Consider the following 13,707-nt stretch of genomic DNA (forward strand, 5'->3'; position numbering starts at 1 on the left):
CACCACCCCCCCCAAAAAAAAAAGAATGAGAGAAAACAACTCCAGTAATTTAGGCCATCAGCCTGCCATTTCACTCAATGGGTATATGCCGAATAACATGAAAAGAGGCTCTGCCATTCTCTCAGTGATTCTCCATTTCTGTACATATCTCCATCGCTGTGTGAGAATCTCGCCATGCTGAGTGTGATCCTACTGCTGGAAATCATGCATTGTATGTCCATAACATAGCCCTTACATCTTGCCACCTACTTCCAGAGTAATGATTTGTTGTAATCTTAGAGGAAAACCGTGTTCTGTTGGACCTACTGAGAGACTATATGCTTGTATACTATCCTTTATAAACAATTTAAGGAATTTTCATGGCCTGATAGTCATCACAGCTATTCACATACTATCTCCAGTGTTCCTTCTGAGCACCTGGTAAGGTTGCACGTACCTCTACCCATGAAGTTAGGTGAAGCCAAGGGACTTGCTTTGGCCATTGATATATGAGCAGAAGTGAGGTACATAATAACATTCAGGAGGAAGCTTTAAGAGTCAGTGTAAGACTTTCCATACTCCTTTTTTCCAGTATTGACAAGTGTGGAAGTATGGAGATGGAGTCTTTCCAGCCTCCCTGAGTGAGGACAACACAGAGCAGAGTCTCCTAGCCAACTTGTGATGGAAATTTCACATGAGTGAAAAATAGCCTTGGGTATTTTAAGCTTCTGATATTTTGGGCAAGCCCATTCTGTCTGATTCACAGGATACTTTTGATTATACATCATTTTTACTCCATCTCACTAATTTTAGATAATAATTTTCATATAAGATGTGACTTCCTTATATATCTAGGGTTCCTAGAAACTATTCATCTAGGACATTGTAGCTTTCCATCCACAAACTTCTCTGAAAGGAGTACTCGAGGAGCTTAGTGTATAACCCACAATAGCCTCAAATGAGAATTGAAGAAGAGGCAGCTATCAAGAGAAATTTGAATCCACATTTATTGATGAGAGAAATATACACAAAAGTTAAAACACTTAATGAAATATTGGATTCACAGATTATTTCCAGCATATAAAGAATGTCCAGTTATTTTACACATGAAAGGTTACAGTAATAAGTCCACATTGTAGGAAAGCTTAGAAAGCTAAAGGTGAAAACAAGAGAACCCAACTACCCAAAATGTGCTTTTCTGACAAGGCATTTCCTAGTACCGTATATAAGAAACAACCCAAGAATTAGCTGAAGTTTTTATCTTCTTGCACTCATTAGTCTTTAAATACTATGTGTCATAGATGCTTTATGTTACATGACTTCACACCAATGGGCATTGTGAATCTGAGGGAAACAATCTTATCTTTCATTCTACACTTACAAGACTCTTCAAAAAGAATCCTGCCTAAAGGCTAGTTTCCTTTCAGTAAGGTTTCCATCCAGAATTTGACAAGAGTTGAAGCCACATTTTCTAGGAAAAAAGTGCCTGTCCACCATATCCCCTCATCCCAGTCATCTGGAGAAAGCACTGCAAATGACCGTGCTTCATGCTCTCGGGGGATATCTTAGGCTTCACTTCTGTCATGAAAAGAGAGGGCCACTCAATGTTCCCAAGAGCACATGACCATTTCTTTTCTGTCCTTGGGGAAGAGGAAGAAGGGGTTACAGGAGCAATAGACCTCACAGCATTCCATTTAGTGATAATTAGACAGAATGAGTCTTTTAGGAGGCAAGTGTATAATTACAGTTAATCTCATCTGCAATCACTCAAAACACACACACAGAGCATATTAGGTACAGGAAGTCGTACTTCCTTCACATATGTGGGATCTGTGCTTTGTCAGTTCCCTGCCCTGAAACTCCAAAGCTGCACACTGACTGTTCCCGTGCTTTTAGTGTTCTGCCTTACTACAGACAACCGTGCATTTTCCTAACAGAACTGTGCTTTTTTGGGGTTTTGCCTGTATGGCAGAAACACACATGGATTTCTTCTGTGCCCTAACTCAAGAAGTCAAGGGGGACAAGACTCTTCACAATCCTTAAATCATGAAAATCACGATTAGTACTTGACAGTCAGAGAGGCTGCCCCTTGCCTAAGGACATGATGCTAACATACACAAGAACAGAATAACCTTTAGCCACTCTGAGCCCAATCCACCTAGTGAAGGAGGATTGTAGATGAATGCCCTCATTCTAAACCTACCTAAGCCTAGAAAACATTCACTGTGCATTATACACAAGTGAGATGACCATTCACTAAGAACCTGGACACACATCCACCCCACCACTGCTCTGAACTGTGTATTTACAAAGGTGCTGGACACTCACACAGACTTTCAAACAATTATCAGTACAAAGGACTCACGGATAAGTTCCTCACTCATACGTATCCTCAAATCACATTACCAAAGAGGAGAAATGATTCACCGCTAGGTGTCTAAGAAAGAAAAGAAGGGTTTTCAAAACACCAATCAACATGTCTACTGCACTTAGATGAACAGCCAAAAAATAACATTTACATTAAATTACAATACATCTATACACCATTTCACTGAAATTACACAGTTACCTACTGTATAGCTACACAAAGTGCATAGGCACTGTTCTTCATGCGTGAACCAAGTGTCAGCGTGTACACACCAGAACTTCATGCTTTGACAGCTACCTGTACTTGAAAACCACAGAGACAATCATTGCCAGTTAAGGATACACGTAATTTGTTTACTTAATGAGGAGCAGGTTCAAATACATACCAGTACACTTTCTACGTAACCAACTATTTCTTAAAACACAGACCTTGGCAAAAATATGAGCCCTACCAACCATACCAGGAAGTGTGTTTGGCTGAAGGAAGACACCTTATCTTTGTAGTGGCTACTGATTTGCCTTTTGGGGGGAGGTTATATAGTTTGTTATTTACCTGAGGACAAATTCACCTGGGCTTCTTCTAAACAGTTTCAAATGTGACCATACACCTCCACCTCCAGCCGCCAGTGATAGGGTATTGCTTCATAGCTGGTACTGAAAATGTTTTCTTAAAAATATGTGCTCAATTCATATAACAATGTGACATTTACTACCATTTTGCTTGGCAAGAATTAATGGCAACAAATCTGTCCTGATTTGCTGCCTAGCGTTCACCCTCCAGTCTCTGCCACTCAGAGTTTTCCTAAGCCAACTTTCACATAAAACAATTAGGAAGGCATGAGGGATTCTGACAGAGAAATGATTTCTCTGCTATCACCTTGTCCTTGATCTTTCTTAAAGGAAAGTAAAATTGGAATGCTTGGCTGGAATAACAAGTCTTGGTGTTCAAAATAAGGAGTCAGCACTAGTCCTCTCGTTAAATAGGCTACTTGTTTAAATGTATATCCTAACCAGCTAAGGAATTTAAGCAATTATGAGTTGGAATTGACTCGATGGCAACTTTTTTGTTTTTTTAATGGTCATTTTGTTCATTGCATCACTAAGGACTATGTTCTGAAATTTCTCAAGTGTGGCTGTGTGCTCAGGAAATAACCGATACCTGTAAATTGCTGTAGAAATTTCTTGTGCTCCAGAGAGTTATAATTCTACATGTGTGGCTATATGGAAAATCCCATAAGAAAATATCTGTCTTCAAAATTACAAATATTAAATAGATTCATTCAGTGTACACTGAGTTTTTCATGATTTCTGAAGGATAGATAAAAACCTATAACATTAAAGGCTAAATTAATATTGGACTTATAACATCCAGGAGTAGAAATACATTTTCTCATGCTCTTTACAAATAATAGCAAAGAGGCTTGGGTATTTGTTTTAAACAAGAATGTAAGATTAGGCTGGAGGAATTTGTGGGTTTGGGGTACAATACTGATCAGAGGGCAATATATTGTCCCTGGTAACATAGATTCTTACCAGGAAGCCAAAATATATCTGCTGGCAGCAAAATCAAAGTAGACTCACAGTTTGCCAGCTCTCTCCTCAAACTGTAGAAAACAAATAGAAAAACAATACACAAAAATCCTCACCAAGGTAGCATTTTATATACAAATTTCTACAGTGATCAGATAATCTGATCCATGCTGTGAAGCGTGGAGATACAGTGCTGAGGTTTGCTAGGAGAAGGAGGAAGAGAGGGCATTAAGGTGACTGGTAGAAAAACCCAGATGCCGAAGGGTGAGTTCCTAGTAAGAAAATGAACTCTTCCAGAGCATTAAGCAAATAGCTTTCTGATCATACATTTCAGGGAATTCTCTCCACAGGGGAGAAACTTCAGAGATGTGCTGAACCAACCTCCTTGGCTAGTAATTCTGTGCGCATTTCTCCCCTACAAGGCAACAGGCTGTTTCCAAGCAGGGTAACTCGTTGCCAGGGGAAGAAACCAAGCCCCAGAAGGAGCGAGGCTCTGACTGCATCATCCCATCTCCACCGGGGATGCTAACAAAGCTCACAGTCAGTTGCTAGTTCCAACACTCACCCAGGGATTGGAGGTGTCTCTAGGGGAACTGGGCATCTGTTGCTACCCACTCACTGGGTCAAATGATGGCTCTGCTGAACAGTGGGATCTATTCCAGTAGCAGATTTTAGTCTCAGCACAAAAGGCCCTGCATAACAATCAGAAAGACTATAAAAATAGGAAAATGGATATTTGGCCAGAGGTAGGAAGGCAAAGCAAGGCTGGACAAAGGGGAAAAAACAAAACAAAACAAAAAACTGACAGATGAGGAATCATTCAGGATGCTATTTAGGGTGAATGAAATAAGAACTGAGGGACTCTTCTCACTTTTCTATAGGTTCTTATATGGATCAGTTAAGAACGTCTTTATCTGGCTGCACTAATGGGGAAAACAACCATCCTTTTAATCCTAGCGTAACATCTGGCATCCTCACATCTAAAGAACCAAAGTCTTTGCCGGTAATGGAAGCTACACACAACATAACACCAGCTCTACTCCATACTTAGCAGAAGTCCAGACAAAGAGCAATGATGAAAGCAATGGCCCGCAGCAGCAGTACCAGAAAGTACAAGAGATTGTTCAAAGATCTTGGCTGGTGACATGCACTTGCAGACCATGGATTTTCTGAGATGTCCCCCAAAGCCATCCACCCTAGAACTCCTCAGGCATTGAAGAGTCAGCAAAACTCCATTGCCCTAAGTTAGAGCTTTTCCACGCACGATGTGACGCCTATCAAAAAGCAAACCAGGAGAAAAATTGGAAAATGAATTCCATCAAACATTCCTGCATATCTCTCCAAAGAAAGGACTTGGGCCAGGCTCCTCTGTGAATGGTTGTGCATGTGTGCACACAAGTGGTAGCGGGAAGGTATTTACAGACAGTTGCTATTTACTGTGCAAGCTTGCACCGAATTTCATAAGAGTGTTCAAGTTTATTTGCCAAAGGCTCCCAAATTCCCATACTGGCTTGGCAATTAGGATTGTTTGCAGACGAAATTGGGTGTTTTGGGTATTCAGAGTGGGCTCTGTTGCTACCGCACAAATGATGTAAGAGATTGGGTGAGGCTCTACACTCATCCAGTCCTCTCCTGTGATGCCAGAAGCATGCATTCTTCCCTGAGCTAAACTGCTACTTGTATTAGGACAGGGAGTTTAAGTAAAGGGCAATTTTATAAAAGGATGTCTGTTTGTGTCCCCAAATACCACGCTGTTGATTCACATGGCCATCTTCCCAACTTGTTGTAAAAAATCAAGTGAATAGAGGCTTGAATTTAATTTCCCCCAAAGGGAACGAGAAAAATTTATAGATCGTTATTGCAGGCTCCTCCAACTTAAAATATAAGTAATATTCTGCAGCAGAAAGCCCCTTAAGAAAGAATAAATTAAAGCCAGAATCAAGCTGGAAAGAGGTTTTAACCATTTAATCTACACTCTTTGCTTTACAAATGGGAAAAAATGAGGTTTGGAGGTAAAGTGGCTTGTGTAAGTCACACGGCTAAAAATTGGCAGAGTCTAATCCCGATGTTTCTTCCGCCACATCAGGATGCTTCTCATCACCTCTATGTCCTTAACTGAATTTTCTGTTTTGGGCTATGAAATTACATACTGTCTAATTAAGCTTCCCTGTCATCTATTCTAAAGCCAACCCTTGTACCAACATAATAATTGGCTCTCTTATAAGCAGCAGCAATGATGAGTGGAATAGGAAGAAAGGACGAGAAAATTGAGTTTCCCCTTGGAGAAAACCATAACAAATGTTGCAGGGGCAGCTTCTAACTCATTTCACCCAGGAAGATCAATCTGTCTATAGTGCCACCTGTCTGAGCTGGCACTCAGTGGCCCTTCTTCTAGGTTTTAGCCAGAAGAAATCACTACAGATGATGAGACCATGAATCTTCCCTGAGAACTAGATTTACAAAATTCTCACTTTAGAATTCTTTCAAGCTCTTTGTTATATTTTAATCTTCTTAGGCCCCCAGACCATAATATCCTTATTCGAAGAGCAAGAGTCACAGTCATTGAAAATCCCATTTGGTCCTTTTTCTTGGTTTGGAATGAGTTTAACTGTAGAATAAGCAAAGCAAAACCAGCAACCTAGACAGCAGTATGGTTCGGAAAGTTAACGAGCAGTGAAATGGGAAGAACCGCCTCCACTGGGTATAAATGCTAAGTACTTTTAGTCATCAAACCAGGCACAGTGCTGAGACTTGTTTACCAAGAGTCTGAACTATGGAGACATGTGCGTTCCTACTTGGATTTATTGCTGTATTTAACGGGAAAATATTGCACAGGTAGAAACCTTGATTCTGACAAAAGTGAAATATTAAAACCTGACTTTTGCTATTGACAGGAAACGGAAGTATGGTATTTACAAAACATGATAGGATTGGGTTTCCTTTCTGGGCCCAGTAGATGAGTTACCCCACCCATCTACTCTGAAAGGGCTTCCTGACTAGATACATTTGTGAACAGCATACTTCCCCCATGCACGAGTGGAAATGACCAGAGATCCTCTCATCAAATGGTCGTTGTGATTTCTGGCATCACCTAACAGGGGTATATCTCCCCATGAACTCAATTTCCCCTAAGTCCTTCTCAGCCTCCACAACTAAATCCAGCATCTTGGCACTCTTTCTTTAGGCTTTCATGAACATCTAGCTGACTAGTGATTAGAGAGAAGAAGAAGTAAAATATTTGTCTACCGTGGGGCATGGTAACTTCCTCAGGCAGTGATGAGACTATAGGCTGTCTTTTCACACCGAAAATGAAGTAAAGGATTGAATCCGGTAGCTATTTTGGTGCAGACATTGTCACCTAAAGTCCTGTGTTGAGGATCTGTACAATCTAAATGATTGTCTTCATTCTCTGATGCTCTTTGCATGTTGTTGTTGTTGCGTGCCATCAAGTCAAGTCCTACTCATAGCGACTCTATAGGTCAGAGTCGAACTGCCCCCTTAGGGTTTCTAAGGCAGAAATCTTTATGGGAGCAGCCACTGGTGTGTTCAAACTGCTGACCTTTCAGTTAGCAGCCAAGCACTCAACCATCGTGCCACTAGGGCTCCTTGCTCTTTGCATAGAGAGGCACATCCTGAAAGCTCTGAGGTAAAGCGTTACCTTGAGAGATAACTCATTGTTCTCACTGATGGGATTTGATCCACTGGATTTCAGTAGATAATCAAATGGGGATTCCACTTGGGTTCCCCAAAGGGCAAAAAATGAGAAAGGGAAGGATTAAAAGTTGATTTAGTTGGTTTACTCTTGAAATGATTCTCTGATTCCTAAAAAGAGGTGAACGAGTCTATTACAAAATGGTGTTGCCAAAGCACTGACTTAAAGGCCAGTTTCCTCTAACATGATGCAGTGCGTGTATCTGCTGCTATGTCTGTATATAAATATAACATTTATGTATTATCAAATATTAATGGACTGTAACAAGCATTCCTATCTGTGTTGGATCTATTAATATAAATCTCTGCATATAACTGACAGGTTATACATATCCCATTTACAAAAACGTCATTAGAGGTATACTCTGGATCCATTTGTTCTGTTTATGGCACATATGCTGGGCAAGGAAAACCCCAATGGGTGTGGCATTGGAAGAATGAACAAGACCTAAAAAACCAGAGTGTATATTCATATATCAGCTCTACATACATCCTGGATTTTTATGCTAGTCTTGAATTTTAGAAATTGTTTATTTTTAACATGATTTATTGCCTTTCCAGCTAAGGGTGATTTTCTAAGTATATTTTAATGAGACTTATTGCACAGAGTCTCAAATCAGAAAAGTCTGCTTTGTTAGCCTTTATGCACCTAATTTTTTTTGAACATATTGTCCCTTTATGTATTTATAGGCTAACAGGATAGTTAAGGGGGGGAAAAAAAAACTGAAGATAAAACAAACTGGAAAGACTTTCAGGCAGAGCACTGGGAAGACAATCCTCTGGGAATACATTTTGGGATTCAGGGTTTGACCGCTCATTGAGAAACATGTCAGTGTATACAAAAGCATAAAGCTGACCTTCAACAACAACTCCTAGATGCTGTGTCTAGATTCTTCTACTCACCATAAACACGCTCTTGGGAGCACCACTTGAGTTAAGACAACCGTTACCAGTTTCACAGCGAAATACAGGTCCCCTTAGCCCACAAGGTTTGCTCTAAAGGATGCATTTTCCGCTACTACATTTCAGCACATCCTCGGCTACCTGATAACCTGGCATCTAATGAAAATAAAGACTAATGCCATTCTTTAAAAACAAAAACAAAAGTAAAAAAGCTGCTTAATACTGCTCAATAGCAATCCTTCTCCAAAAATAACTGGTGTTTGAGAGACAAGAACTACTGGATCTCACGTCTTTTGTATGTTCCAAAGGCATCTGAGTTACAAGAGAGGAGTCAGAAGGAGTTGGTATTACAGGGTATGTGATGTCAATAACACCCTCACCTCAGACAAGTTGCATTCTATGACTATTCATGAATATCTCCACATTTATCTGCTGGCTTTGGATGACATGCTCCCACCTGTGGGTCAAGTTCTACATACTCCTTAGAGTCGAATGTGCTATATTTATCAACGATTCATATTCAAGTCCTCAACAAACTCTCAAACCCAGCAACCTAGGAAAATACTGTGGGCTATCCAATAGTAAATGATAGTAGAGACATTAAAAAATTTAACTTGCATAATCCATCAATAAGAATTCACTGGGTGCCTACAGCATGCAAGGCATTGCGCTTCTCCAATTATATATGGTTTACTCCTTCAAACTTTCATAGCCGTGAAAAGATCTCCTGTGTTGCATTGTGTAGAGTTATCCCACTTCATGGTTTAAGGCTGTTTAGACTCTGCCGTAGGAGTGTTACCTTTATAGGACTTCGCACATGCTTGTTTTCTGTTCCTTTGCACAGAGAAGGTTGGAGAAGAAGACTGGCTGTGCTTCCAACTATGTCCTGTAACTAGTTTTATATGCTTTGACATAATATAACAAAAAGCTTTCTGCATACTAGATAAATACTAGTTTTTTTTTTTTTCTTAAGAGATGTTATTAAAAGATGCACAGCCAACACAACTGTCCTCCATATGTGAGGACTGTAAAATGATGAGGCCTTCTAGGTTGATGAGAATATGACTCAACCAGATGGGGATTAAAAGTGTCTCTTTCGTTAGAACCCAAACAAGGATCTTAGGAGTGAAACAAGAAAGTGAAACAGAGATCAAACAATCTTACTCGATTTCACTATGCCAGGCGAAACGCAAACCAAATATAAACAAATTTTTATAGATGAATCTGGTTAAAATTTATATTGACTGTGCTTCATTTTTGTCAATATATGCAGTGGTCATGTATAAATTACTTCCTAACCATTATCATATTTATCCCTAATTATAAACATACTTTGAACTTTCAATAATTATTCATACAAACTACACAAAGTAGGGTAGAGACACAGTGAGCTCCATACACAACTGCCTTTAAGACTATGGCTCCCACTAAAACGTTGAAACATTTAACTCAAAGAGGCTACTGAAAATGATTTGTCAGAGTTCCCTAAGACAGGTGCTTGCTTTTAATCAACACATGTGCCAAACTCTACAAGACGTTTAAAGGAAATTACTTCTAGAGGCTTCTAACAAAATCTCTTGTGCATAACAAGATGAGACACGGAGAATACTTTAAGGAATAACACACTGAGTTTCCTCATTATCCCGAGTCCCTGGAGTGTACCGCACTGCTTCAGTTGCATCCCCTGGGAAAAGGGCATCCACATTTCTGCATCTTGAGAGAAAGGGGAAGCAGGCAAGAATGTGTCTCCCATTCAAACTGACTCCTCCAGCAGCATCCATTCAAACAGTAATACATATGAGAAAGTTAGACAGTTATGAAGCATTATTTGGCAAAGACACAGCACCGTGCCTACCATCACCAACTCACAATGGTTCCTCTAAGCCTCAGCTAACAGATTAAGTAAACATAGGAATATAATGTGGGTTTTTTTTTTTTCCTTTTTTTTTAAAGAAAGCTTGTTTAATCTTTATATCATCTTTTACCATAAGATACGCTGGGGAGTCTATTCAAGAATTTGCTGAGAGGCATATCCTTATTTTTCACGTTTCCAAGGCTCGTCCTCAACACTGCAGTCGGCTGACTTTCCGTTGGCTGCCAGAGTTACCTGAAAATAATTATCATCAACATCCAGCTTACAGGCCACAAACCAGAAAAAGACTCCAAGGGTTATGTGGAGGAGCACCAGATGGAGGGCTATACTATATGACTTAAACACTGTTTCAATTGTTGTCCCTTTCAAATTGGTTTTGAGCCTATTTTCATTTTCAACATTGATTTGTGAACATTAAAACGTCCATACTTGCCTTGGTAGTACTGACGGACTACAGACATATGACAATTTGGGCAGTAACTTCTACTATGCTTTTAGGGTTGTGGGGGTGTCTCACCACCCACAGACTCATCACGCAATAGCACAGTCCTTCGAAAAGAGTGTTCATGTGCTACTCCATACAACCACAGAGAACAAATCCAGAACTAGGTAGCTAGCTCTATGCATGCACGGGAAAGGTTCAGTGACAATGAGGCCAGATGCGTTATACATGTGCCCAATTTTAAAATCAGAAATCAGACAAGCTTCGGTTCTGCCAATAAGCTGTCCAGGCTTTAAAGATTTTTTTTTTTTAAGGGAGGAAGATTAAAAGCCCGAGACCAGTGACACTGTATATCTAAATTACTTCAATTCAGTTATCCAGTAATCATATATAACCACCAGACTGTCTCTATCAGGTTTCCCTGGCTCAAAGCAAACTGAACCCTTACACAGAATGGGAAGTTTTCCCCTGCATTTCTAAGTAGTTTTCCTAGCTTACCTTCCGTCTGTCTGTCCTCAACGTCATGTGCAAACTTAAACCCACGACTGATATTCCACATAATGGAGAGACTGGATTTGTAGAAGCGTTAGGATATGGAGACATGACAAACGCAGTAATGTTTGAAAGAAATTTGACCTTCTTCTTACCCACGTGGAAGTGACATGCATGCATTATAAGCACAGGCAACATGCTAGGAACAGAAAACCAGTGCCCTTCACAAGCCAAGCATAAGAAAATAAAAATCCATTTGTTCCTTGAGCCCCTACTAGCCCCCTAAATTTTTTCAGACAGACTGTGTAATAAGCAGCGATTGCTCCACATGCAGTTATTCTGATGAAAATAAAACAGCTATTGCGTAATTTCAAACAACTATCAGCAGGCATGATTTTGAAAACAGAGAAGCCGGGGTAACGTAGCAATGCTTCAAGTTTTAACCAGAGCTGCAGCAAAGTTGTTTTCCCTTCGGTGAACTGTTGAGAAAGGTTGCCAGGGACAGACTGTCTGTCTGGAGAAAGCCGCCTTTCACAGTGACCTTGAGTGTGCCCATCTGGCTTTCAGTGATGTACCAGGTCAATAGCAGCACAAACTTATAAATCACATTGTGGTGCCTGCGGAAGCACCAGATGGCACATGGGGGAGGTTTCTTTCTTTCTTTACTTTTTTTTTTTTTTTAAAAAGACTGAGACCTATGTTTCAAATGTAGCTGGCCCAGCTTTCTTGGCATTTCTTTTCCTGCCTGCATGAAAGGAAGCTGGGACTCCTCTGCCCAACCCATTCCACCCCTCTCTGCCCCAACCACCAGGGTGACAGGAAAGCAAAAAGGGAGGGGCTGTCAGTACACTTGATGTCTCTCACCTCAGTTTTCAAAAACTGGGAAACAGACTGAAAATTGACCAGAAACAAGTTAAAAAAAAAAAAGAAAAAAGAGTAAATGTGACCTGGATATTCTAGAAAAGGTGTAAATTCATCTCCAAAGCTCTGGGTGCCCCCTTCCCATGCCTGTACTGACAGAGTTAACTAATCTAGTACAACAAGAGTAAAACTGACCCACCTAGCAAAGACTGAGGATAAATTAATCTTCACTAAGCTAAGCCTAATTGCTTCTGGAAAAAACCTAAACAGCTAAAATGGTTTTTAAAGCAGCATGTCCATTTTTATCATCTCCATGACCTGATGAGTTTGAGCATTTCACCATCTAATACGCGAATTCACTGAGTCTACAGATGGTTGGTTGGGTAGTTGATGATACAGAGACCGAATCACTGCCTGTGGAACTTTCCAGCAAAAAGTTTATCTGAAATAAACCATGGGACTAAGATGCTAAAAGGATATATTCAACAAATATTTATTGAGTACCCACTACACAGGAAACCCTGGTGGCGTAGTGGTTAAGTGCTACGGCTGCTAACCAAAAGGTCGGCAGTTGGAATCCACCAGGCGCTCCTTGGAAACTCTATGGGGCATTTCTACTCTGTCTTATAGGGTTGCTATGAGTAGGAATCGACTTGACGACATTGGGTTTGGTTTGGGTTTGGGTTTACCCACTACATGACAGGCACTGTTTTAGGTACTAGAACACAGAAATGAAAAATGGGGACAAATGCTCTCATTTCACGGGCTTGCTTCCTGCGAATTACTTTGATTTAAAAAAATGAAGCAAACACCTTCAGCTATCCTTGATATCCTTTAAAGAAGAAAAAAATCCAGAGAAGTATGAAATCTAAAGATATTTCCATGCCCGTAAACCTTCTTTTTCAAAACATGTCCTGTACAAAAGCCCCTTGAGAAGCCCCAAATGGGCCACGCCATAAGCAATTAAACCCTAGGATTATTTTACATACAATTGCCAAATTAAAAAAAAAAATTTACTCATAACAATTTCCTTTTGTTTCTTACTACTTTTTTTCTTTGTATGGTAGTAATTTGGGTTCACATCTTATCTCCACTAGAAAATTATACATTCATTTTGCTGTCCTCCAGTGCCTCATTCAGGGCTTTGCTGGTAATGGGCACTCAACAAAAACGTAATAAATGTCAAAATACAGGAGGTTACAGGAATGAGATGGGGAATTCAACTAAACCCCACAGGGCACCTAATAAATATTTGCTAAATATCACAGAGCACGAAGCCAGTCCATGGGAATGTTGGCCCTAGCTTTGTACTTTGTCCTTAGAAAATGTCCTCATGGTCCCGAACTGACATTTTGATGAGAAATAATCCAGCATATTCACCCAGATGTGGGAAACATTAACTTGCCAGGAGAATGGAGTGTGCCCTTTAAGTACATCTGCATATCTAACAATTCGAATCATTTTTACTAAAAGTCAACTCACTAATGCAATTGCCCCTAGTTGGGTGGATTCCCTCCCCGGTTTGTGTTTGAGCTGTGGTTCACCCACA

At 40.2% G+C, this 13,707-nt stretch overlaps 1 protein-coding gene across 6 annotated transcripts in view; it reads right to left on the minus strand.

Annotated features, from left to right (window-relative positions):
- Window positions 1-819: 819 nt before the first annotated feature.
- The window catches only part of SLC1A2 (solute carrier family 1 member 2), a 405,614-nt gene continuing 392,726 nt past the window's right edge, over window positions 820-13,707 (minus strand). For 4 of the 6 annotated variants that reach the window (XM_049889391.1, XM_049889394.1, XM_049889392.1 and 1 more), the window contains exon 11: window positions 822-10,597. In XM_049889391.1, the coding sequence (XP_049745348.1) occupies window positions 10,526-10,597 (72 nt within the window). In that variant the 3' untranslated portion in view covers window positions 822-10,525. Of the gene's footprint in view, window positions 10,598-13,707 lie in introns of all 6 variants that reach the window. The other 2 variants (XM_049889387.1, XM_049889386.1) reach the window with 1 other exon arrangement.

This window comes from Elephas maximus, chromosome 7 (assembly GCF_024166365.1).
Source record: "Elephas maximus indicus isolate mEleMax1 chromosome 7, mEleMax1 primary haplotype, whole genome shotgun sequence".
Taxonomy (NCBI): Eukaryota; Metazoa; Chordata; class Mammalia; order Proboscidea; family Elephantidae; genus Elephas; species Elephas maximus.